At 43.7% G+C, this 27,646-nt stretch overlaps 1 protein-coding gene across 2 annotated transcripts in view; it reads right to left on the bottom strand.

Moving 5' to 3' along the window:
- Positions 1-27,646, bottom strand: part of DPYD (dihydropyrimidine dehydrogenase) — a 368,439-nt gene that overhangs the window by 14,744 nt on the left and 326,049 nt on the right. For both annotated transcript variants that reach the window (XM_064455561.1, XM_064455562.1), the window contains one exon: positions 1,040-1,183. In XM_064455561.1, the coding sequence (XP_064311631.1) occupies positions 1,040-1,183 (144 nt within the window). The remainder of the gene's footprint in view (positions 1-1,039; positions 1,184-27,646) is intronic.

Here is a 27,646-nt window from a genome sequence, read left to right on the forward strand (position 1 = left end):
AGTGGCAAACTATTTACTTGAAACAAAAAGGTTACTCAAAATTTCTCCTTGGCTGGTTTTGCAGTTCTACAACTTAGCCCGGAATACTGCATGTGCTGGTAAACTGCAAAATTCCCTTGAGAATTATATGTTATTTTGAGCCACTAATATTGTATTTTATGTTTGGCCTTATTTTTGCAAGAATTCTTACAGGTCTGATCATACAGTGAAAGTTACCTATCTGTAGATATCTGATATTCTCACATCATATATGAGGAAGACAGTCAACAAGCTCAACAGAGGTAATTTACACACTGCTTTATAAAAGGGCCTACATGAGAAGCCTGATTTAAAAAAAAAACACAAACCTGCTTCTTTTTCTTATTCTGACATGAAGTCTAAGGTCTAAAATGAGCATCTAGAATAATTAGCTTCTGATGTTTCGTTTTATTGACATTTATTGGCTACCTAAGGGAAGGGAAAAGCTCCAATGTATGGATTATGCAGTAGATGGGGTCACAGGTTTTATTTTCACCTTGACATTTACTCATTGTAGACAGCGGATCAGCTATTTAGACAAACATTCTCCAGCTTTAAAAGTTCAGTCTGAAAACCTATGACACGGCTTTCATATGTACTGAACGCCAACCTTTTCCATTGATCCTACATGAGAGATGGAGGCATTTAGCACATCGTCAGTAATCAAAAGGTATCATGCAAAACGGAGCTCATGCTGTAGCATTCAAACTGAAAGAAATTGTTAACAGTTCTGCTTCATTCTTCAAGGCGTTACCCATGCCTTGTTCTACAATTACTGTTCCATTGCCTGAACATCTTCATTTTGAAAAATGACATTAGGGAAATACCTGTACACGTACATCACAAATCATTTCCCATCGATTTTGGTTAAAAGCTAGAAAGTCTGCATAAATAGTTGTCTTTGATGCCCTCTAACAAGCTTAAAAGCAGTAATAATCAACTCAAACTGCTAGAAATGACTGTGCGTGTCAACTGCCTGATGGCTGATCATTTCTTATGCGTAAGCATGTATTTTTGTTACCTTGATTGCTGGAATGGGCTTCTTCGGAATGAAATGCTTTTTCTCGGGATGCACAGCAGCCATGCTCTGTTCCTTCAGTTTAATCTTGTTCTCAGCTATTATCCTTTTGCGTTGTTCCAGGTAAGGCCCAAAACTGGGTAGTTTCTGAAACAAAGATCAGGAAACATGATTACGCTTAATGAGCGGGTGTAGCAACAAGGTGAATCCGATCCCAAGGGCCAGATCCTACGTCCTCGCTGAGCGCAAATGGCTTCTTATTCAGGAAGTTGCACCTGAAACGAGTGAGACTGTACCAGAGCGAGAAGTGAAAAAAATCAACAGGATCTGACTTGAAAATATATATTGAATATTAAAACATTAATATACCACCGCAGAAAAATAGCTGAATTGCAGGTCAGCATCCAGCAGTCTTATATTTCCCCATTGCATACTTGCTTATATATAAAAATGTATAATGTTGAATAATTTAAATGCGTAACTTTATTTCTATATGTGTGGAAAGTTATCATAAAACTATCAGTTTACTTAGAAGGGTTCCACCAGCGCTGAAGATTATTTATATGGATATCTGAATATATCAATATATACTTTTAAAGGTTACAAAGAGGTATTTTGCATTCTGATAACAGGAGGCTGTCTTGACCTGTCAACATAAGGCTAACAAACACCAGAAGAACTGAAACACATTCTGATCTCCTAATTGACATCGATGTCCCCCTTGCTGTCTTTTCTGCAACATTTAATCCTTGAACCCAATTAAGCAAACTCTAGAGGAAGATTTCACTGAATTGCAAAACCTATGTCTCACCCAAGAACATGAAAGTGCTGGTTCAGATTTCATAAAACACCCAGCTTCCTGAAAGAGAAAGTCCCTTTGCTCACCTAGCAGAGATACGGACAACTGCAGCATGCCACAAGCACAGATTTAGGGGCATGAAAAATGGTAGAAAACATGGATTTTTGCTTGATGCAAAAGACCATGCCCCCCCCACCCCAAAACTAGGCCCATATTCTGCAAAAGTATTTTATCCACCTCACTAAACCCCATTCAGGAGCTACTGCAGTACTGCAGAAACTAGCAGGTAGTAACAGGGGATACATAGCCTCAGCAGTTGCTAGCATTAATTCACGCTAATGATACAACCTCAAAGAGCATATTGAACAAGATACAGTACTGCTGTGGTTATCAATTTTTTAAGAGGGAATTTCAATGTGAATTTTAAAACCAGAATTATTTAAAAATTTAGAAATTATTATTTTTTAAAATGAAGTAAATCCAGAAGAGGGTACCCTGCTCTTCCGCTAATCCTTAGGAGAAAAATTCCTCAATGAGCTCTGTGAGTCACGATACCCAACGTTGGGACCTCAGGCTTCTTGTTACGACAAATGAAAGCTTTCTTTGCTGCTAGGTTTTTGGCACTCTGAGCAAAGAGCCAGAGGCTGAGGTCCTTGAAGTGCTTCCCTGCTTCCGAGACTTGGTTTGTGGCCTCAACACATTTTTTAACTTCAGGTCAGAACAAGACTTGCAGTCTCACGGTGGTCTCGGAGGAGGTGCCCTCCTGCAGGCTGGGACTGAGCCGTACTCTGGGACAAAGCCTCGACCTAGGCAAATGCAAGAGCAGAACTGTGGGGGCTGTTGCAGACCCCATCTGTTCCAAATCTAGGTGTAGCCTGAGTTTACCAACCGGCAAAGGGCAGACAAAAGTCTGTTCAATGGGAGCTTTGCTCCTGAATGTCACGTTCAAGGGCTTCCTTACAGACATCAAACAAACCTTCTTCTCCATGCAGTTGCCGTACATGATCTTGGAAAGGAAATGTTCTAGGATGTCTTAAAGTTAGGCTTTAAATGTTACTGCAAACAGCAGTAAGGTAGTGGCCTTCCATACCAAAGCCAAATAAGACAGCAAACACAGGATTATTTTAAACAGGAAAATGAGTAGAAGGAAGAATTTGTCCAATTTCAACCTGATCAATAGGCTCTAAAGGACACATATAGAGACTCAATTCTATCTATGACTTTTAGAAAGCCTAAGACTTTTAGCAAAAATCTAAAAAAATATAAGTTTTGATAAAAAGCGTTCTTGTATGTCTGCTAGGCTGCATCAATTAGAAATACATTTTGGCTACGAATAAGTAGTAGCTGTGTCACCGAGAAACTATTTTCTCTCCATAATTTATGTGCTGATGCCAACAACTTTGGGCTTGAGAGGGCAGGAGACCTGATGACAAAGCTTTTTTGGACTCTTCCCTGTCTGGCCAGGAATTGAATTGCTGACTTTCAGAGTAGGTAGCAAAGCTAATTTTGCTGAGGTTTTAACTGAAGCAGTAGAGAGAGGAGACAGTTGTTCATGGCTTGAATGATTGAAGATCATCTTTGGGAAGAATAGCCAAATCTTTGCAGAATAAATCCTTTACTTTTCTGTTCTCTTAATGTATGGACAAACTCTTTTAATTTCTACAGACCGAAATACCGAGTATACTGAAATGAAATAGGTGATCTAAGGGAAAGCATGGGGAAAGTATTCATTTTTGTGTGTAGGTGAACAGTGAATTACAGAGGCAGCTAATGAATTTTCTAAGTTGTGAGATGGAAGTATTTAGATTTCACATCTACCAGCTGCTAGCTGGAATGTACAGCAGACATTTCGAAAAGCGTGTAAAGCCATCAGTACCATCATTCAGATGTTTCATAATGATATGCATGCAGTTAAATTAAACTATATAATGTGTATCTTTTAAAAATCAATGAAATGATGATTAAACTAGAAAACTAACATCCAACCTTAGTCATTGCTGTGCATTGCTGTTTTTCCATCAGTAAATTGATCAAATGGAATTTAGAAGAATTAAGGAAACACCCAGGTCTCAGTCCAGGCTTGGGCACATGCAGTGAGCTTCCACTGACTCAACAGAAGGTGACCGTGTGCCCATACAAATGGTCTGGTTGTTTTGTCTTTGGAGCCCAGTCGTTCACAAGCAGCCAAGCCAAATTTCATCAAACAACACTGAAAACCAGCAATCTTTCCTATAACAATAAATAATACATGAAAATGTAGCCTCAGGAGCTTAGGAAGGACTTATTGATGGTTCCCCTTATGAGTGATGCACAGATATAGGGAATGCTGATGAGACTGCTTATTGTTCAGAGCTGTGGTTTCAAACATTTTGGAGTCAAAGGGCATATGAAATGGCAAACAATGTTTTAATGAAGTGAGTTACTGGATATAGCAAATGTGGAAACACATTGAAATAACTGCTGGAGCGATGGATATTTAAGAGACTTTAAAATTAAATCACTTCTAATCATTGTAGGGGATATATTCCTAAGCACATGGGGGATTTAATAGCACAATTCCCAATGAAAGCAGAAGCACAGAACTTGGTGACTTTAACTCTGTTTGCTTTTGAAATCTTTCTACAGTATGTTTGGTTTGTTGTTGGTTTGTTTTTTTTAATTTCCAGATATTCCACTGTCACTAAACTCTCCATACACTGATATCTTTGTCATATCAACATCTGCCTAGGAAAAAACAGTTAACACGAGTATGTGGATCATAGCAAGTGCTCAGAAGATTGCAACAAGCAGCGTAATTAGATAATTCTTGTCTACTTATATATCTGTATCAGTGATGTCTATAGCTGCATTATTTGTATCCATCTGTCTCTATATAGCCATAATTCAATGTGTTTCTATTGGAAGGATAACACCAGGAAGAGAGCCAAAATAAATATATTAAGTGGTATTATTTCATTGTTTATAATTGCATTATCACAAAACTGGAAGCTCGAAGTATTGTGCTGGAGTATTTTACAGCAAGAAAGGAGAAATCCAAATCCTTCCTCCTCTCCCCAGACTTCCAAAAGCTGCCTTTTAACTGATGAACTGTATAAATCTTCAGCAACACTGTGATTTTTGTTTCAGTAGTTTCTCCAGGGATTCATCATTGATGAATTTGTTCTCACCAGAAAAGCTAAATCCTACTCATTTAAAGATAACAGTATCTTCCACTAAAACTGTCTCTATCCAGATATAAAAAAGCATTACCCTGCCGATAGAGAACTGACAACATAATGAATCAACAATGAAACCTTAAGCCGGGAGAGCTTTAAGGTGAATAAGTCTGTTTTGATTATAATTTATTCATGGATCAATCTAAAGGTAATTGAGCATATTATGAACTAAAAAAGGTGCTTGTTTCCTAATGGTAAAAAGTAGAGAAAATCCTCCCCTTCAGATGGCTGCAGTTCGTATGGGCACGCCAGCAAGTAGCCGAACTGGGGGGACAGGCTGGCGAACAGGGCAGTGCAACACGCCTCAGACGACCCAGGCTTTATTTCTAACCTTGAAACTGATCTGCTCCTTATTCTGGGAAAGCCCAACCTATGTCTCCGTGATGCAGTCATGGGTTGCTTATCTGGGAGCTGTCGCCTACGAAGGGGCTGGATGCTATCTACTGTTAGAAGACCCAGATTTCAGCTGGCACAGCTAGGTATCATCATAAACCAAAAATAAGCAACAGCCTCCCACAGTATTCCAGTGGATCTGAAGTATATCCTGCTGGTATATGCTGATGAAATGGGGCATCAAAAAGAACGCAGGAAAATAGTAATTTTCATAAAAATGATTTTCAGGGAGCAGTGGTCGCAAGGTAAAGGAAGAACTTAACGCAAACAATTCCAGGGATCACTGGCTCATGGAAATTTGGGGTGGCAGTATCATTTCGCTATGAGACAACATGGTTCAAAAATACCTTTCCCCTCATGTGTGAAGAATTCCCCACAATGAATGTGATGTCATTACCCACTTTCTTTTATACTTGAGTGTTGCCTCCAGTCTGAGGTATGAAGACGTGCATGCAGTCATTCTCTAAATTCCTCCCGTGCACTTTCAACATGTAAACAATTTTACGGGACACAGCAATGTCTCTCATGAATCTGGAAATAGAACTGAAGCCAAATTGGCTTATTTCACATACTTCACATTTTTCAAGTGTAGATGTTTCTGCTTGCACATAGCAAACCTAGATGAGAACAAGAATGAAGACTGAAAAACGTCTGACAAACCAAACTGCTAAAAGAGAGTTCAAATTGCTCTGCTGAAATATTCTATACTGGTTGCAGTAGAGATGCACCAAACAAAGGCCCACTCTGTAGCTATGAAAAGGGATGGATAATTGTCACACCAAAATTTTGCCACGTAGCAGCAAACGCTAGTGTGTTATAAAACGCTAGCGTGTTTTACAAATCAAACAAGAGGTGGCTCTTAATCTTCCTTCTCTGTGGCTAGTTTTTCTGAATAGATCTTTCTCTGAGATTACTTAACCAACAGCTTTCCCTCAGAGGAGAGAAGAACGGAGGAGAAAATACAAATTCTCTAAATGATTGCAAAGGACAAAGGTGGCCAACTGCTTTCACAGAATGACGTCGTGGTTGAGATTGGAAAGGGCGTCCTGAGACCACCCAGTCCAACCCCCTGCTCAGAGCAGGGTCGGCTACAGCAGGTTTCATCAGTTTGTCCATGAGGATGCTATGGGAGACAGTGTTGAAAGCCTTGCTAGAGGTAACACCTACTGCTCTCCTCTCATCTACCAAGTCAGTCACCCCATTGCAGTAGGCTATCGAGTTGGTCACATGTGGTTTCCGTACATAAAACCATACTGACTATTCCTTTCCTATGAAGAACAGTTGATCTGTAGCTGATGTAGCTATCCTCCCGAAATACCACTCTCTTCCACAAGCCTGCAGAAAAAGCCAGGCTTTGTCCCTTCGCTGCCTTGGCAAGACGACATCTGGGAAGGTTTCTTGTTGGCTTCAGAGAACCGGGGACACAAGCAGGTGAGTGGGTAAAAGCTAAGAGTGAAATAGCTTGGGAGGCTACACATCCAAGTGACTACCTCAGACACAGTTAAAGCTATGAAGACTGCAGACAAGAATGAATAGTTTTGAGGAGGGTAATAGGTGAAGCAGGACCCCTGAAAGTGGGAGCATGGTATGGAAAGGCAATCAGGTAAGGGAAACATTAACATTTAAGCAAGGTAGGCAGCTGCCCTCACCCAGGAGCTACAAGAATTTAAATCAGGTTTGTATGGGTCATTTTATATGCCCTCAGCACAAAGGTTTTAGTAATGTTTGACCCCCATTCGTTCATGTGGAAAACTTCTATATTTGATGTATAAAGTTTTCCAGAGAAAGCAGTTTCAATTTTAATGATTTTTTCCAGTTGCTTCTGAATCCTTCAGGTTTATTCTTTCTAAAGTCTAATGTGCTCAAAATGGCTGCATATAGCCTAGAACCCTTATTACATGCTGCACCTACGTGTGGCCTTGACACTGCGCGACAGTTACCATTCAGCGGTCTGCCTCCACCCTCCTGCAACTTTACAACAACAACAACAAAGAAGATTACTAAAGTTTCCTGAAGTGGTATCTGCTTTCTTCCTTGTTCCCAGAGAATACAATAAAACATGACTCCAACATTTCCAGAGGAAGAAAACACAAAAGTCCCGCTACCAAAGAACAGCAACAGTAACAACAACAAATCTTGTCACAATGTCAAGGCAGCTTGTGCTCCTTATGGGAAAAAAAAAACCCCAATTCAACAATAAAGCCAAAAACGGAATTCTGTTCTTTTGAAGGTGGCAAATAACGCACACATTCATATTCACAGACACAGGGAGAGAATGTTTTGCACAAGCTCTCCCCACTCATCGGGTCAGCTGCATAACTAATGGAAACTATGTAGGTATGGCAATGGAGAAAGTGAGGCTGCTAATTCTTATTGCTTTAGATGTTCTTACTCTTTCAGATATTCAAAGCTAAATTCTCTTAAATAGCTGCTCTTCTCTGTGTCAGTCTGGCAATGTTAACGTATGGGCCCTTCCCATACACTGCATGGCCCCTCGAATGAAGGAGTCACCCCAAAGGCAGCAGGGTTCATGTCAAGCCCTCCAGCAGGGAATGCCGCGAGAGTCCTGCCCACGGCATGTGGGTGGGCAATATGACACAGAGAGGACGGGATACTTCGCTCTATCCGTTTCCATCTGATAGTGAGTTTCTTGGGCCAACACCAGTTGTTCCAGCCCCAGAGCCGCTGCAGTTACATTAGCAAGAAGCCGCAGAGAATTTGTCCCTTGTAAACCCTTAAAGGGTTCACACATTCTCACAACCCTTTTTCTTAGAGCTGAAACATTACTGGCCTCGCTGACTTTAATGATGTGGAAATCCCTTCAAAATAAAGGACAGAACACAACAATTCTTCAGAAAAAAAATGAACTCTGCCTTTCAGTTATTTTGATTTTTTTTTTTCTTGGAACTTTTATTTGCTTAGTAAACAGCGCTGTCTCAATAAGCTGTAATTACTGCACATATACTTGTCCCTGTAACCTCTGCTCCCCACGCTGCGGGCGTGTATACCATTGCATTTAGTTACTCAACTATTCTGCCCGCTCTTTAGACCATGATTATTTAAAGCGGGTGAGCTAACCCCCAGCCCTACAGTAATTCTGAGACTAAACAGAACATTGATGCGTCTTCCAGCAAAACATATCGCTGTGACCTCACCACGAGATATACAGGACCATGCTTGAGTGTGTAGATAAAAACGTTATTTAAAATAACAATTATATCTTCCTTCATGCCAAAATTTTCTCTGCTAGCTCAAAATCATGAACAAATTATTCTTCATGTTCTACCTCAAATGTTTGGTTTTTAGCAGCTTATATATACCAAGTGAAGGAAGAGATTTCAGGATTATAGGCTTACTGTAGTGCAGCAAAAACTTACATTCTACAAATGTACTGAAGTCATGAAATATTCATCAATAAAACAAAAAGGAGTTAATATTTGAAGCAAGCTTAGACATTTACAATCAAAAGCCAGGATGACATAGATGATAAAGAAAATGTTACCTTCTGGGGTGAAGAAAAGAAGATACTGATACACATTACTGTGCTACTTCATGAACATCTGGCAGTCTGTCACTTAATAGACAACAACATCTTCTCTAAACAGAAGAGACTTGAATTCATCAGGGATTCCTGTAGTACAGTATGTGCTTAACTTAAGTACCTGCTTTCTGTGATTTCCATAGATTACCATATTCATGACACCGTGGAGTGAAAGCATTCTTCTCACTCTCTAACCAGAACATGCAAAAGAAATTAAAACATTGGCAGGCACTTTGTCTCCAGTTTGTTGGACATGCGAGGAAAGGACTTTCCACCCATTTATGCAGATGAAATTCTGTCAGCTAAGCAGCAGCGTAACAAAGATGTCAGCAGAACGGCTATTAACAAATATCTGACAGGCAAGCAAATATAAATGTATTCAAAAGCGTTTAGGAAATGTGGATCGGTATCAGCTGAGCCTTAGTACTGGAAAAAAACTTGGTGCAAACAAGATTTTGTATTTTACCGGTGCAGAAGTAAAAATGCATCAGCCCAGTATTCACATTTCCATGTGTATCTATACACCATAGCGTGTATATAGCCATACATTCAGCTTATGCACTTATCGCATCCGTGTTGTAAATTAGCTGATAATATGAAAAAATGCCATCGGTAGATACTTCTACCCACCTTCTCCTCCAAGCTGGCTGGTAATCGAGCTGTTCAGAACAACCTTAAAATCATCTGGTTTTTTGGGTTTAACCGTCCTCTTCCGGGGGTACACCTACAGAGGAGGTTGAACTCTAGCAGTACCTAATGACTGCCTGTTTTCTAGGTCCTCTCAAAGAGGTTTCAGAGGTGCTAGCTAGAATACTAAAAGGGAAAAAGAAATCTTTTTCTTACAGCTATGAGAAAGCATGAATATCCCCGCTGCTCTGGCTACATTAGTGCTTACCAACCGACGTGTCAATCATAGATGCTGCTGACCCAGCAAGGTGAGTGGTGAATTTGCTAATTCCACTTGTGCTAAATGAGCTGGGTCAGGTAGCAGGAGCAGCCTAGCCCTGTTTCTAGAACAGTGAAGCCCTGGGAAGCTGCATTTAAACTGCCTACGTGACCCCCGTGAACCTGTTCAAAAGCTCCTCGAGCAACCTGACGCTACCACGCAGTCGAGGGCAAATACACCCTGTGGGCAGGACGAGGTCAAATGCACGGTATCTACACCCTCCTTAGCTCTCCCACACTCCCTTCCAGCATCTTCCGGGGGGAATTACAGCTCTAGACACCCTGCACTACTTAAACATAGAAAGTCTATGTTTGCACCGTGGCCATATAAAATAAAATATACAGTCTAATCAGTCATGCCCGTCAAATTTGTGCTGTCAGGGGAATGGGAGACTAGGCAGAGAGGGCAGCCAGCAACCACCTCTTCCAGCCTCTCTCTGGAAGAAACGAAGATTTCGAAAGCCACTCTCTGAAGCTCTGAGTACATTCAGTACAATAACCACCGCTGCCGCGGTGTGCAAAGACAAGCGCGTCTTCACCATTGCTATGTGCGTTTTAGCTGCAAATTTACCTATCAAATACTTTTTGCTAGCAGTTAAACCTTGCACAAGTGGTAAGACCGTACACTTCTTCCATCTGCTGGAAGCTGTGTGGATTTTTGTTTTGTTGTTTGATTTTTGATTATCCTGACTTTTTGTTTTGATGTATTTTTTCACAGGGAAGCTCCAGGTTTATTACCGACTTGCCTATACTGTGAACAGCATACCGTTTCCATATATCCAGAAATAAAATCCACTTTCCCCTGGTAGATTACTAGTCACATAACTGTATGTATATATATTATTGCATTAATAGATTACTTAAATGCAAACCACTGCGAATAATTCCTAAGCAAACCTTCTTCCACTTCAGATTCATTGTAATCCATCTCTTATGGCAGATGAACTACAGTACTTATCCTCCTTCTGCACAGACTACAATGCTTTCGCTCATTCATCTCTCTCACACAGTAATCCTTCCATCTCTGCTTCACACAATCCTAATTTAAATGTAAAGTATTCAGTGCAGACAAATGAGCTCTAGTCAACTCTTGCAGTTATGACCAAGGAGCCTACCATTGCCTTTTAGAGTCTTCAAACTCAATACTACAATGATTTTTATCATCACCTCAATAACCAAAAGTCACTAAATCTCATGCTAAGAGTCATAACACAAACAGTTCTGGCATGAATAGTAAGTGCTTCCACCCCTAGACAGTCAAAACTCCCACTTCAGCTGGCGAGAGGTAGGATGAGCAAGCGCTGAATGCTCTCCCATGAAGAGCTGGGGTATTCTGGTTTGGTTAAGGCCTTCCAACAGTTTTGAACACGTGACAAATCAACACGTAACATATGAAATAAAAAAAAAATAAATGATGAGAACATAGCCAGATGGTAAAACTGGAATCGTCCCCTGAAAGAAAGTGATGATGAAGAATTCGGATCATCTGAAGTTATTAAAACTTTTTTAAACAGAAAAGAAATAAGTAATTGCTAAACTATTTTAAATGAATATTGTATCAAACTTATGAATAAAATATCAAAAGAGCATTATGAAAGTGATACCTCGACTAAACTGATATAAATGCTTCCCGTGTCACCACCAAGCAGCGAGGAGATGTCAACGCGTAGGTACCAAAGTAATAGATGCTATATAAAAACCTAATGTAGACAAACAGCAAAGCACCCATTAGAATCAACCTTCCAAGTCCCCCACAGTGCCTCTCCTGCATATTCATCTGGCTTTATAACAGCTAAAGTGTAATATCTAAAGTCTCATTATATTCTGAAAATGCATTACAATGGTCATATATTCTAAAATGCTAATTTGATTAGATTTTCGCTCAAGTCAATCACAAGAAGAATTTGAGTTTTAAAAATCTAACATGCAAATCATTAGAAATACAGATCACAGGCATATATCACTGTAGTTTTAAAAACTATCTTCCTTTAAATTACTGTAATAGCTTTAAAATGAGCTCCGATCATCTTGTTACCACAAGACTTCACTGATTTGTATGCACTTGCGACTCTACGCATTCAGCTTGCCCTCTGCTATTGAACATAACCACAATCACATATTGCTTCCACAGGCCGTCCACTTCTCCACTAGTTACGTGCTCCTTACGGACACACAGTGGAGATACATGAACCTTTCCTTCACGTATCACTTTGCCCTGTGTACTCGTTGGGCTATTTTGCAGGTCAAAAGCATTGGCAAGGCACAACAAACTATATAATTTATACTTGCGATGAAACTCCTGTCCTGATCCTACCAGCTTTTACGCACGGCTGACCCTTAAACGTGCAAGTAGTTACACTGACGGAGGTTAAGCCTCCGTGCAGCGACGGGGAGGACCGGGACCGTGCCTCACTGGCCGACCACAACCAACCCACCTTTTGGTCATGGTCCTACCTGACTTCATCACAGGAGTTACGGGTGCCCGATGAAAGATAAAATGGAGCGTAGAGTGCACACCTCTCTCGGGTTGTTTGAAAAAACTGTCATGTCTTCAGCTGCTCTGCATGCAGATAATTCCAGATAACGTACCTCTTCACGGATGAGCGATCACGCAAGCCCTACAGAGCGTTGCCACTCAAAAACCTGCCATATTTAAATACCTCACCCTCATTTAAATTGTAAAAACAAAATTATTTTTATTTCCTGACACAATTCATCTTGTTAAAGTTATGCCAGATAGTTAGAGTGGCTCAATCTCCAGCTCAGGAAAAATCATCGATAGCCATTTCGACCATAAGACAGAAAGGGAAACAAAATCTTCTACTTCGTGCAGCTTCTCTACATTAATGCAGTCTACAACAGTGCTGCTGCTATAAAGGTCACAGATGACATAATTTATATTATTATAGATAATCCATGTCGTCTGTCTGCCTGCCTTTTTTTTCCTCCATATTTTATAGGGCTGCTGTGTACTCTGATGGATAAAGCCCCTAGGAGAGCTTCAGCCTGAGCGGCTTACAAAGGCAGGAGCAGTCTCCACACAGGAGAGGCTTGCTGCTTCTCCTCGCAAGGCTGGGACCATTTCCTGCCTCCAGAGAAGATGCAGCAAGCGGTCCTGCGCGAGCACCAGGTCTGTTCCCAAACACCCGCTCTATCCGTGTGCAGACCGCGCCGAGCAGCCACGACGCCGTAGCAGGACGGACCGATTCCTACCAGGTGTGCACCTGGAGCGGGGCGGCCGGGGAGACGAGGGAGGGTAGCAAAACGCAGCTTAAGCTGGGGGGGCTTCACGGATAACCGTGGCACAAAGCCAGCTCGCAGCTGTGAAGAATTTAAGCAGCACTTGATTTTGCTGGTGATAGAGAGCAGGGCTGCCCTCCCACCCCCTTGGAAATGCGTGGTGAGGAGCTGGAGCACCCGCTGACCGGGCAAGGGGAAGGAGAAGGAGCAAAGCTGTGATTGGGAGCAACAGAGTGAGGAATGGCGGGGCTCTCCTGGGCAGCGGCAGCAACCCCTCGAATCCCCCACTGCCCCCCGTGCCGCCCCAGGCTGCTGCCTGCGCTGACGGTGACTCGACTGACGGGGCGGCTCGTGCCCCTCAGCCTCTCCCAGGCTCTCTGCAGGCTTAGGCAAACATTTTGCAGGCTTAGACAAACATTTTTCTGTGCTCAGACCTCAGAAGTGAGAGAGCGCACCGCACTCCAGCCTTTAATCCTTCACCCAGATGGATTATTTTCTTCCAACCACTTTTCTGAAGCAGAGTTCTCTGAATTTCCTACACATAAATATGTTTATGCAGGAATAAGCAAGCTCATTGTGGTGACGCCCCTCGGTTATGTTTGGCTGAGATGGCATTATTGAACATGAATAAAGCTGCTCTCCATCCTTAACCTCAGAAACAGCACATACAAAACCTAGTGCCTATTACTGGGAAAAAAACAAAATTCCAACTCAACTCTCTTGGCAACTTGGGTTCGGAGGATTGCTTTGTCACCTTCAATACTGCTCAAAACAGAACCTGCAAGCAGCATAACTCTTGGGTGGGCATCTTCTGCGAAGAGACTGCCCGCGGCGCAGCGGCTGCGGCGGTGTGGCGTTTGAGACGTCACCCACAAAGCTTGTCAACGGCATGCTCATCAGTTTGTGTCCCACTGAGCAGGCCCCTGGTGGAAACAGGTGCCTCCTTACCCATATCTTTGCCTCCGGCTCATATGGCGCAGACATTTGGGGTAGGACTCGAAAATACACTCGCCCACTCCTGCTTTAGACAACTTACAGCGTCTCTTCAACGTGGGGGGCTTGCACTCACGTTCGTGATGTATCTTGAGGAAAAGGTTTGATCTTGGCAGAGTCCTGGGACATTTTTTGGTGGTTGTTCGCCTGCTGATCATAGTATTGCCCTTCGATTTCTTTTCCCCCTGTTCTCCCTTTCCCCTTTGCCAGCCGCAATGCTCCCCGAGGCAGGCGACGCCGAGGAACACGCGTGTCCTGCCATCAGCACCGCACCAGGCTACCGCGAGCGCTTCTGCGAGAGCCATTTTTCCACTAGAGGATGCCTTCCTCTTTGCTTTCTTTAAAAAATTTGCAATTTCAGTTCTCGGCTCTGTTTTGCCATTCAACTTGCTGCAAGGCGACAGCAGTGATAGCAGTGATGAGAAGTGGACTAGACTTTTATTCCCAGGTTATTCGCATGAATGAGCAACAAATAGCCCAGGCTCCGCTGTCTCCAAATGCAGTTTGGTGGTGGGGCTGCCAGAGTGCCCGATCCTGATCGCACCATCTGCAGCGACCGCTGCAAAACGACCGCTGAGCTGCAGAAGTCTGACGAATACAGCAAAGGTCTGAGATTTCTGGTTTGAAATCAAGCCCTTCGCTCTACTTTTCCTCCACGTCTATGAAGAACGCAGTGAGTCGTTAGGTCCCTCCTTTCAGTTAGGCCTATGTTTCTTCCAGGGGTAACGCAACCACCGGCACAGCCCGACGCTCTCCAGGACGGTCATCCTTTGGAATGGAGGATTCTGCCCCAGAATAGCTTCGACAGGCGCCCAGCGGCGTTTCTGCCCCGGGAGCTGGGTGCTGTAACTTGAACGCGTACTGTACAGTTCCACTTACCCGCGGGGTCGCAGCACTCCAGGAGGTGACGGGACTTCTCCCTGCTCCTGCGGCCCACGTGGAAGATGGATGGGCACGAGCTGATGCTAAATTTTTGCCTTGTTCGGACACTCCTTTGAGGTCCTCCTGTAGCCCCGGTTTAGCAGCATTCCCTTGTGCTTACTGAGGGGTTGCTAGTCCTGGCTTTAGAAAATGCTTTCTAAGAATTGATGGTCACTTTGTAGAGTTTCCTGCCCTTAAAACCCAAGGATTGAAGTTTTCACTTGCACACATTACTCCAGCATGTCTCAGCTGGGCTGCTCCTACACTCTGCTGGTGGATGTGGAAGCCTTTTCGGAGGAGTTGTGCTCTACATACGCCTCACGCACACAGTAGTGCCTCCCCCGCCCTGCCTTGTGCGATACGACGGCCGCAGCATTTACGTGCTGCAACGCTGCACCGTGGGATGTTTTGTACAGCTCCTTTATATACGAGAAGACTTCCGTGAATTAGAGCAGTTTTATTCATAGCGTGGTTTTGGTTAGTAATCACCTCAGGAGACTGTACAGGTCTGAAAAGCGTGGAAAAGTATTGTGAGGTGCTTTATGAATCCCACTCATCTCCAAACTGACTTACCCATTTTCAGGTGTGGGTCTATCCTGCACGGTTTTTACTTTTTAGGAGCTGGGTAATAGCCTTTGGGAGGTCAGCAATTATCCCAGTGCTCCAGGAGTCAAATGCAATTTCACCTCATTTTATTTCATTTTAGATTTATTGCCTTGGTCATTTCAAGCAGATAAATGAGAATGTAATCACGAGCAGCTACAGCTTTTGCCGTCCTGTTTCTGCATCTATACAGCTGTGGCAGCGATCCCAGCCAGCCCCGTTAGTTCTTCTTGCCGATACTGCTGGCATCCTTCTACCACAGGTTTGATCCCAAATTGCATTTTCTTCCACCTGTATCTGCCCTATTGGATGCTCAGAAGGTATCGAGGTAGTTACTTTCTTTAATTCTTACATCGAATACATTTGCAACTATATGAGTACTGAGTCAGAAACTGAAACCACTTTTACTTTTTGAAGATGGAAAGCATATTACCACTGGCAGGTCTGTATAATGCCTTGTTAAATTGCTAAAAGACTGTGCATATGTACAGCGTCGCATCTTCTCTACGGCTGGCTTGCTGCCCATCTGACCTGTGGCTCTGGAAAACCTCAGCAATGAGACTTATGCCCTCCTTACTTTCACTTGCCTTATTGCTTTTTTCTTTTTTTCTCTGAGTGCGGAGGATATTCTATTAAGCAAGCGCTCTCCTGGCTGCATCGCTATCCCTTTCCAGCTCTCGCCTGCCTAGAAGGCAACCCAGACCTTTAAAACACCATGTAGGTACTTTGCTACGGGGGTCTTACAGGTTACTACCTATTTGAGCTAAGTTTTCTGACTTTTTGTATTTAACTTTTATGAATTGTTTGCCCCAGTTTAGTCACATGCCTCATTCATTCACTTCATTCGGTGACTGTAATTCATCTGTATTTCCTGGTATTTTAAATCGACAACTTTTCTCAGTAATTCACATTGTCCTGCTGGTATTTTGATTGTTCTACTGTGTAATACGCTGTACGTTTTTGTCAGCAGCTTCAGATTCTCACAGAACGCCAGCGAAGCCTCTGTTATCTAGCATTTACTGACGTTCAACTGCCCAGCTGACGCTCAAGCCCTTCTCTGCTTTCGTGCTTAGTTTAAAGTTCATGCTTGTGCAAATGGCACCGAAAGTTTATGTTCGCTCTTGTGTAGCGCATCAAAGCCAGATATGTGCAAAATCACATTTTCTGAGTCAGTTTGTTTTCCCGATGCGGTGCATTTTTTTTCTTGTTGCTATTGTAAGCAAGCTTTGGCAAAACAATTTTCTTGCCAATGCAAAGAACCCCATATGCGAGACAATTACCAGTAGATTTTCCTCCTTCTCCGCTTTGTGCTAATGCATTTAGATTTGCACAAAATTTTTCCTTGTCTCTGCAAACATTTTCTTTTCAGAGCAGTTGGCGGCTTCTGTCTCTGCTCCACCGGTGGTTGGCCTCGGCTCGCTCGCTAATTGTGCACATTAGCCCTGCATTGCTGTAATGCTGCTGCATGAGCTCTCCAGGTGCCTCTACATTAGTGGTTTAGTTTAGCTCAGGAGCAAACCTCCGAAGTGAATCTCCTGATTATCCCCACATACTGCACTTCGCTTCTTAGGGCAGAGCAGTCTCGGAGAGCGCAAACCGGGATTTATTTTGGATGAAATGAAACCTGAATGTGTGCTCCAGGAGCGCACCTGAAACGAGCTCCAGCTGCTAATGGGCATTTAGCCCGTGAGACCAGACGAGAGCTGGAACACGGTAAAAAAGCCCTGGAACGCATATTGTGCGGACACCAGTCTGCAGCACCAACCACCTCCTTCTGCAGAACCTATGTGGCCTATCTGTCCGCACCGCTCCTTAACGTAAACACAGCTCCTGAGTGCTCTCGTTTGAATCACTGCAACTTTGTCCCGCCTACGAACCGAACTCACCCATTAGCATGCAACGAACTCGTGCGTTGGCTGTTTTATACCATTCGGAAAGAAGGCAAGCTATTTTTTTTTTAGGCTGTCCACACTAGGGTAATACATATATACACCTATATACACATCTATATTAGCGGCACCATATAAAACGAAGTATATTAGGCACACATTTATATTATCTTACATTACATTCTAAGATATTTCTCGAGATTTTCTTAAAATTCTCACTGGTTTTCTTGATTTTGGAGCCTCAGGCTGTGAGAGCTCTTTTTCCCAGCGCAGTTTTCACTAACATCCAATATAGCTCATTTTTCTGTCCATCTCTCCATCTTTCATGCCCACTCACGTATTACCATAATCATTGCTTTCTGGTTTGGTTCCCCCCACCCTCTTTTTTTGGAGTCTTTTGCAAGACACTCAGTCTATATCCACGGTAGTAAATGAGCGCCTGGGAGCGTTCCTGGGCACGAGGATGTTGTCATGTATCCGAGCACAGCGTTACAACATTTTCTTGCCCGCCTTTGGCCTGTGCTGACTCTCAGCGTCCCCGGCAGCGCCTGGAGAGGCTTTGGAAGCCGGCGTGCTGCAGGAGCCATTCCCAGCAGGCAGCCTGCCTGCAGCCAACCTGCTTTGGAGACTAACAGCTTCTGATCGTCGGCGCAGGCTGCTCGGCGCCAGCTGGCCTGAGCACCGAGGAATATTCCCGGGCACGTTTAATATGAAAGTGCAGGCGTACCTCTCCTTTCTGAAGTCAGGCGCCTACAGGAATCCAGTCACTGCTGATGTCAGTGCCCAGGCAGAAGGAAGTAAAGCAGTTCAACATCCAACTAGTTTCAATAAATGCTATTCTCTGTCATCAGGGACTTTCTGGAACCCTAGTTACAAACCTTAATGCATAACCGCAAAACACACTTCCTAGTGTGGAGCTGCCCATCACAGATACCACTGCGGTTTTTTAACGACATCTCTTTTGTTGTTTTTGCAAAAACAGAACTACAAATACCGCTTTAAAAAGCCAAGAAAATAAACAACGTCCCAGCATGGGCAGAAGTATGAGCTGTATCTTCAACCAAGTCTTAAAGCAAGCTCCTGCACCAGGTGTGTCCTTAAAATAAATCATTTCTCCCTTCCACAGCTACTTTAGACCACACAGATTTCCCTCCACCCTCTGCGAAATGCTGCTGTAGCCTTAATCAGGAAGCGAAGTAACCTCAGGATGCTATAAAGTTTTCTTTTCGACACCTTAACTGGTGTCAGTGACACGGATACTGGTACAGACAGATCATAACATCATAATATTTTGATTTCGCACTCCTTTCTAAGTGAAATAACAGCTGTAAAAAGTTTTGATGCTTACTTCCACGGGAACTCGGCTTATTTAATATAATTTCCTATCACTCTTTTTTTTTTTTTTTCCTTAGGAAAACTTTGCTTCAAAGTCTTTAAACATTTCCCCAACAGAAACGAGGGGATTTGGGAGTCTGCTGACTCCTTTTTAGAACAATGAAACCGATCTGAGATATGCCAAATACTTGGCAGGTACCTAATGACACTACTGGGAACATGGATCACATCTGAAGACTAGCCCAGACACTTAGTTCCTCTCTTCAAGGATGAGCAATGCCTTGAGAGTTCTGGTTATAATGTCTTACTTTTTTTTTCTGAAAATAATACAAATTGAATATGCACAGGACCAGCCTGGGCAACAGAACTGGGAACTCATTTTCATTTCCTTTCAGTATTTAATTAGGTTTCTTGAGCCTGCCTCTCGGTGTCTCTGTTTCTGTTCCAGAAGACAAAAGAAACAAGATAAAACGGACACTTGCTTCCCGTTGTTGCCTTCCCTTGCAAAGGTTTTATGCCACCTTCATCATTAAAACATCCCAGCAGCGTCTATTAACTAACGAACTCCACCTATCTTCACGGTTCACCTACTCTCTCATCCTCATTCTTCGTACGGGACAGGCTGCTTTGTTTCGGTAAGATTTTAGTAATTCCCTTCCTGTAAAAACAAAAGCAAGCGGCAACACGGATACAGAAGGCAAAGCTGGAAAGGTGCCTTTCACTCTGAGGGTGGAAGGCAGAGGCACTCCCTGAGCCTTAGGTCCTGCGGGAGCTTGTTCCACAGCCGTGAATGTGCCCCTGAGCCAACCCAGCCCCCTCGCGCAGCGGTGTTGCAACAAGAGCATTGCTGGAAATCCAGCCAGGACAAAAAGCGAACGGAGTCATGGAGTACAGTCTTCCCCTGGGGTTTATGCTAGCACGTAAATTACAGAGGATCTTCGGTTCTGACGGCGCTGAAGGAGGGAGCCAAGAGCTGGTTTGCTATTCTGTGCTGGGACAGCCCATCCAGGCTTCCCCGCCACCAGCGCTCCTCATCGCCCGCACACGCGGGGAGCCGGGGAAGCAAAAGGAAAATAGAAAGCGGAGGCCGTACAGGAGGTCGGTGCTTCATCTGAGATGGAAGATGGATCTTTCCTTTAGCGTGTGCTGAACCTTACAGCTGAACCGCTGCGCCGGAAAATGCTGGGAATCCAGCCTAGAAAACGGAGGGAGGATGGCCTGGTGTGCCCGCGGCAGCTTTGGTTTCCGAGCAGACACGCTGCTGCGCCTTCTGCAAGCTGAAGTTTTCCAGAAGACAACCACAACTGCTGCCGCTTCATACTTTCCTTGCTTTTACTTCTTAGCAGAAGGTAAATCACAGTAATAATAAATCCTTCTATATAAATGCAAAGCAGAGCTAAAAATCAAATTGGTGTTGCAATTTTAATTTACCACTTTCGTTGTTGTTAATTGACACGCAAGCGGTGTGCTGTAGGTTTCCCCTGGAAAAGAGTCTAATTCCTTTCAAGCATCCCCCATGAAAACCAGACACAGGCACTCTGAGTTCCCTGCCATATTCTTTGTATGTCTTAAACGACTCCTTATTTCTTGTAAGCTGGGGAAAAGAACGTACCCCTGTAGCGAGACAAAGCCAAGCGGGTTCCAACCTTTATCTGAAGTTTCTGATTGCTGTGATAAGGAGTGAAGAATAATTTAAGATACCATCAGCTATAATAGATCACACTAAAATTTACAGTAGACTTTTTTGACCCTTCTTATGGATATAAAAGCCACCAGGGGCGCAAAGCTGAACTTTTTGGCTGAGTTCACTTCATAAGCAGCAGCTTGGTTCCAGCGCGGATCACCAAAGCTACGCGTTATCTTTCAAAAAGCACTTAAGCCCAGACAAACACCACAACATAAAATTTTCATCGCCAGCCTGCCTCCTTCACAGCACGCGTTACATGCAGCGGTCAGGGCTGGGCCGGGAGGGTCACCAGGCTTCCCCGCAGCAGGGCTCGTGGTGCGGGGCGGCTCGTACGGAGCATCCCCCAGGCCGGGACTCGCAGGGCAAGACGGGCAGAGGGTGGCAGGAGGGCCACGGAGGGCGAGCCAGACCAGCCACTGTGGAGCCCCCGTGGGAGAGGAAGCCCTGGAACACTCTGAACTTGTGCGCAACTATTTCTGAGAGACTCTTTCCACGGGGAAAGGTCCGATGTGTGGTACTGCAGCTGATTTTGGAGGGGAAAGAGCGCCCACAAATTGGAAGGAAAACTCTGAGCTGCACAGACCTTTGCCTGGGAGGATGCAGGTAAGCTACGCCACGCAAGTCAGCAGACTTTCCTACTGCTCACCTTCAAGATGACCGTTTGGTGTATTATTCACCTCCGAACAGGAAAAAGAGGGCAGCACTATCGAGAGCGACCGCGTCGTTTTCTGTGCCAGGTGTCCAGAGAAAGGGGCCACATTTTGGGTTGAAACTGATTTCGCATTAAACAAAGCATCTGTAATTTGGTCGCCGCCGTTATTGTACCATTCCTTTCATTGTAACGCTACTTAATTACGAAACAGTTCAATTTGCACGAGTAAAAAGTTTTGCCTCTGAACTAGAAGTATTTCCCTAAAACCAAGTAAAACGTTTTCAAAAGATAAACATCAAAAATCAGTTTTGCACTGATTGAGCTAAAACTCAGTCGTCTTCAGCAACATACTGAAATTACCTGGGTGTTTAAGCAAATGTTTACAAGTACTGTTAAAATCAAAATGCTTAATTTTCTTCACTCTAAAAAAAGAGTTCTGTCCTTTCATCACTGTAAAAGCCAACAGAATCCAAAAGCAATCAAAGCACCCCAGCCTAATATTTTAATTCAGTTGTTCAATAATTTCTATTTCTTTGCATTATTTTTACTTTATTATACTTTTATAATGCCCTCAAATATATCTATAAAACTTTACAGCCCTTTTCCAACAGCATATGGTGTGTGTTGTGATGAGAAGCATGTTTATGAGCTGCAAGACAGGAAGAAAATTAAAGCACCCTTATGGGACTGAGGCAGGGAGAGTTGACTACGGTTATGAGCGGAGATTTTGATATATGCACCACTACCTATCTGATTCTTGAGTCTCCAAGTTTTCATTGCAGCTGCATTGTAGAAGCATCTTGTGTTGGGCTGATAACACTGTACAACCTCTCAATGCTTGAAATTGAAAGCAAGTTACCCCAGAATCCCAGGTTGGACGGGACCTCAGGCATCACCTAGTCCAACCTTTCTGGGAAGAGCACAGCCTAGACAAGATGCCCCAGCACCCTGTCCAGACGACTCTTGAAGGTGCCCAACGTGGCCGAGCCAACCCCTTCCCTGGGGAGATTATTCCAACGGTGACTGTCCTCACTGTGAGAAATTTCCCTCTGGTGTCCAGTCGGGATCTCCCCAAGAGCAACTTATGTCCATCCCCCCTTGCCCTCTCCATGGGACTCCGCGTAAAAAGGGAGTCTCCATCTTCTTTGTAGCTGCCCCTTAAGTACTGGTACAAAAAGTTATGCTGCGCCACAGTCCCTTCCACAGCAGCAACTGAGTATATCCCGGCTGAATGAACAAAGCTAGCCTTGAAGAAATTTAAAATGAATTTTAACTGAACTAACTAGAGATGTGGAAGCAAATATTCAAAGTACGTAGGTACTATTCAAGAGCCATGTGTCATATCCTGATCCGATTCCACTCTCTAAATGAACAGCAGAGGCTTACTTGTCTTTGAGCTAGATGGGCTTATATGTGGCTGGCTGGTCACAGTTCTCAGCTCTGGGTTTCTAAAACGAACTTCCACATGGCTGCACGTACCTTTTTTTTTCCTTTCAAAAAGCTCAAAAGCATTGGCTGACATTTTGGACGAATGCCTCAACCCCTTCAGTCTGACCCCCTCGCCCCTATGAGCAGTAAGCCTGGTCAGTATTTCACTTGGACTCTTTGCTCCCTCTGGACAAGGAATGGTCTCCCTGGTTGACAGAGCATATGCTTTTAGAAACAGCTTTCCGCATCCTTTTTTGACTCTGTGTTTCTGCTTGTCAAGCTTTCGGTGTCTGAACCACACTAAGCTTCTGGGCAGGAAAGGGTTCATCCCCACCACCACGGGTCTCTAGTGCCATGCTCCAAGACCCAGACCTGCAGAGATGCCTCAGACACCTGTAAGGTCTTAAATCACATCTGGAGGCAAATAAATCCCACTCTGAGCGTGTAACGCTCAACTTTTCCAATGTCCTGATATCTGACTTGAATGCTTACGGCCAGGAGCTTCACTCCTTGTGCTGCAGACTCCTAAGGGCAACTGAACCAGTCAGATACCATGAATTGAGACCTCCCTCCGTGGACGAGCTGGGGATGGTGTTTTGGACAGTTAAGTTGGATGCTTACAACAGACCGTGTTAGGACTCCACCGCAAAATAAATGCTCAATTCCGAACTAAAAATTATACTCCCAGTGCGTGCTGAATTATGAACCAGTACTCCTACAGTCACAACAGTCAAAACAGACTTCATAGAGGCATGCCCTCCCAAACCGCCGTTCAGTAACTAGACAACTACAGATACAGACTGGGTGGGAAGGAAATGCTTTTTTTAAACGGAGGCAGAGAGGCAGACTTTCAAGCTTTTCAGACTGCACGTTCATCGCTGAAACGTTATAAATACCTTTGCAAAGCATTCACGCTACGCAGACAAAAATACCTCCGTGACAAACAGCACAGAAATAAATTAAGTCTTGTGGAAAAATGTAAACACGAAGTTTCTCCTCCATCTGCTTTATCCTGGTAATTAAGTCCAAAATCCAGCAGCAGGGGCACAGAAGCCCACCCACAGACCAGGCGCTGAAGGTCAAAACCCAAGCTATGACAAAATTGCTAACAAAATGGCTGCAGTCGATCAAATGAATGTTTATGACTTTGTTGTGAAGAGAGAGGGGGGAGCTGTGGAGCGTGAGGCATTTATTAGCCCTGCTCTGTACCCCCCAGAACGGCAGCTCCGAGAGACCGTGCCCCCTCCCTCTGGGTGCTCTTTTATAAACGTTGATTACGAAAGGCACACTCACGCTACAGTCACCCAAGGATTTCTTGTTGCTCCCACTTTAACGGGTAAGTTTAGAGGCTTCCCAATATCATTTCAGCTAACATAAATGGCACGTGAGTGGTTTACAGCTCAGTGATGCATTTTCAGCAAAAGAGAAAACGTAGATACATTTGTGCCTGTAGAGCTTTGTGGGTTTACAACGAGCCTTCTGGCTTGCAGTCTGCAGATGGAAATTTTTGAAACGGACATTACAGAACGTCAGGAGTGCTCAACGGTTGGAAGGCGGCTCGGTAAATGCAGTAGAAAACTGCTACAGAGTCTGGATTAGACTCTTCATCTGGAATTGGGAAAGGTGCCTTTTGGCATACACTTAATATTTTAAATGAGAGCACAACTACTCAGAAAACAGTAAAGATCAGCATCTCGGATGTAACGCTCTCTGCGGTAATGATGGGTAGTATAAATAAAATTAGAGTTGATAGGTTCTGAAATCCAACTACTTTAAACTCAACTGCAAGGTCTTGTCTTGAATGATCTAAAAAAAATTTACTATTTCACCGACACGCTTCTGGGTTTCTTGTGAATCCAGACATACTATATAAAACAACAAGGTATTTTATAGCTTTTATGTATAAATAAATCAGCAACTCAGAAGAAATACAACATAGTAATAGGAAAAAAAAAAGCATTAATTATTCCAAGCAGTCAAACAGGAAAGAGACAAAATGATTACCGCAAGAGCAGATATATCATATGACATATCCTGACCAATATATGGGTTATACAGTGGCTGACTTACACTGCGTAGATCCAAATGTGGCAATCAAAACCAGCCGTGGCATAAAAAATAAAAGGGAGCTATTTCATTAAAACTTATCTGCTGAGTTTAATGAAGGGCAGACAAGGTCGTACCTACGTGAGGATTACACCCGCCTTCTTAACAACAGCTAGTGTAGGTGCTCTTAAGCGCCGACCGTCAGAGGACCCAAGTGCAATCAGCCTCAATGAGATCCCAAGAAATCAATAAAATTCTTGCCAGGCCCCTTCAAACTATTACGGAGCCCCAACGTGCTGCGGAGCAGCAGATTACAGGCTGGCTGTAATTGTTCCCTGCAACGACCCAAACACAGTTTCTGGGCCTTAATGAATTCTGTACAGCATGAATAGGTCAGCAAAGCGCAGAAATCTCTTCTCTCGACTCCTACATGGAGAAATGGTGTGCCCAACAGCTCTGTCCAGTTACTGGGAGCAGTTGCCCCGTTCCAGTGTATGGGCAATGAAGCAGAAAGATCTTTTTCATCCATTTGCCCATAAAAACTCAGGAAGTACTGCTCTGACTGCTGAGGCATCCACGTGGTTGGATCAAAACCACGCAAGCTTACAGAAAAGCCTCCAAGGATTTTTACAGCAATAAAAATAAAATAGGTGGGGAAGGACGTAATCATGTTCCTTAAGTACGATCTTAAACTTTAAGCAAAAAGACGTTTCAATGGCGTATTACCAGACACTGCTAGCTCCAGCTTATACTGAGTGAGCACCTGAACACTTTGTTAGGATGCCGTGGCTTCCGCGGAGAGCCCCTAGTGCGCAGCTGCAATGCTGGAAAAGCCGTAGGCTACCTTGTGCAAACCAGACAGGAAAAGTCTACAAGTCCAGCACGTACCCCCGGCAACCCGAAATTTCTCGCAGCAGCTCTTCCGTTAGTCTTCATGCATTGAAGTTTTAAAAGTCCTCCCTACCTTTAATCTCAGCAGCCCAGCATGAAACCTCCATCATTTCTACAAAAAGCCTTTCCTTCCAATCAGGATAATTTTTCTCCTGCTTTCCCTAGACTCTTCCTTTTCTTTTTTTTCCCAATTCAACTCATCAGTCTTGGTTGAGTTCTCACTCTGCCTCGTAAAATCCCCCTCTCTCAATTGATTGCAAACTTTAAATATTTGTAGACCACAGAGTTCTCCACCTCTGATGTTTACACACATCATTTAGGCAGGACATATAGACACCCCCGAGTTTTAGCTCCTTTAGCCTCTCCCCATAAATCACTCCTGCGAGATTTCTCGTACATATGTGCACGTCACTACACCCAGGGCCGTGCTCCAGGGCCAAATCTGTTCCTGAGAGAACTGAGCGGTGTTGTAGTCAAAATTCCGCTCAAAACTAGCACCAGAATAACGTAATTCTTGGAAAACAGGCTGAAAATGAATACTTAGTCTGCTGTCTGTGACCGATAGCACGGACTTTGTTTGGCACCGGGGCCCGCAGAGCACCTTGCTATCCAAGTGAACAGCTTTCTTAGATGAGAAGTTTAAAGGGACCACAATTCTCTCAGAAGCTAAAAGCCCAAGCCTCTACATGCAGATCAGTAAGTATCTCTGTGACTAGTACCACAAACAAAATGGGAACACATAAATAAAAGTGGGTTTTACTAATAATAGCTACCTGTAGATACAGAAGAGACGGTTCTGATCGCATCGACGTTTCTAAGCCATCTGGATGGCTGTAGGACATAACCTGCAACTCCATAAGACTACGTCTCATATAATATCAAGCATTTTGCCAGCGCTTAATGAATAAAAAGATGGTTAGAAGTACTGCTTAGAAATACACAATATTGTTAATAAATGACTTCTCTCACTAGGGGTAGATTCTAGAGGAAGAATTTCATATCATCAGGTTCTCAGACTAGTAATTATAGCTTACATTTTGAAAGGCACAACCTTGCTTTCACGGATGCAATTTGCATCAAAATCTGCACTTAGGAAATCAGGGAGAAGAGTTTTGCACACATAAATTAATTGCCGGCACGTTTCTAGTGCTTGAACAGTAGACAATTAGCTACCAGCCACTACTGACCAGGGCTGCACCCGGCGAGGACACAAAGAGTAAGGCCCTGCAACTAATACCGATCCCACGAATACTCCAGTGTCCTAAACATCCCCAAACTCCACGAGTTTCACCTGACAAAGAAAAATCTCGTTGGCAGTAAAAGCCGGCACGGAACTGAGGGTTGCAGAAAGAGGGGGGAGAGGGAGAGGGGGAGAGAGAGACTGATTTGCTCTCAATGAATATGAAAAAGCTGATCTCTGCCATTGAGGAAAATTCTTGCACCAGCAAGTGCTGACTGATTGCGATGAGGAATGCTTTATCACCAAGATCCAGACACCCTTTCATATGGTGATTATTATTCCTGTCATGACCCTCTGGTCATCAAGCCACAGTGTCTTTTGTCACGAAACAACTATCCAATAAGGAATAATCTAGGAATAAGCCTGTAGCATAATATCTTCTACTTGCTTATACACACAGCGGGAGGAGGAAAATCTTCTTCCTATGAGTTATTACCTGCTCTAATCCACTTTGGAAAATAGCAGTAGTTCCTTAATTTTGTGAAGCACGCAAACATATTTTTCACAAACCACAGCTACCTGAATAGCCCAGCACCGAGCTGAAAGCAAACCTAAGAGCTCTCTCAGGCAGTAACAAATAGTCCAACACCGCCATCGAATCCGTGGCAGCACAGAAATTGTCACATACTCCCATTAAACTTGATGAGGACATGCAAAGGCTGAACTGCGTGCCAGCTTGCCTCTACGTTTAATTTCATATTGTCTTCTTTAAGGCTGAAGCCTGGCCTAATTCCTGACGCTATTCGTGGAGCAACAGCTCTGAGGAGCAGAGGTAACGCATGTACAAAGCCC

This window comes from Phalacrocorax carbo, chromosome 6 (genome assembly GCF_963921805.1).
Source record: "Phalacrocorax carbo chromosome 6, bPhaCar2.1, whole genome shotgun sequence".
Lineage (NCBI taxonomy): Eukaryota > Metazoa > Chordata > Aves > Suliformes > Phalacrocoracidae > Phalacrocorax > Phalacrocorax carbo.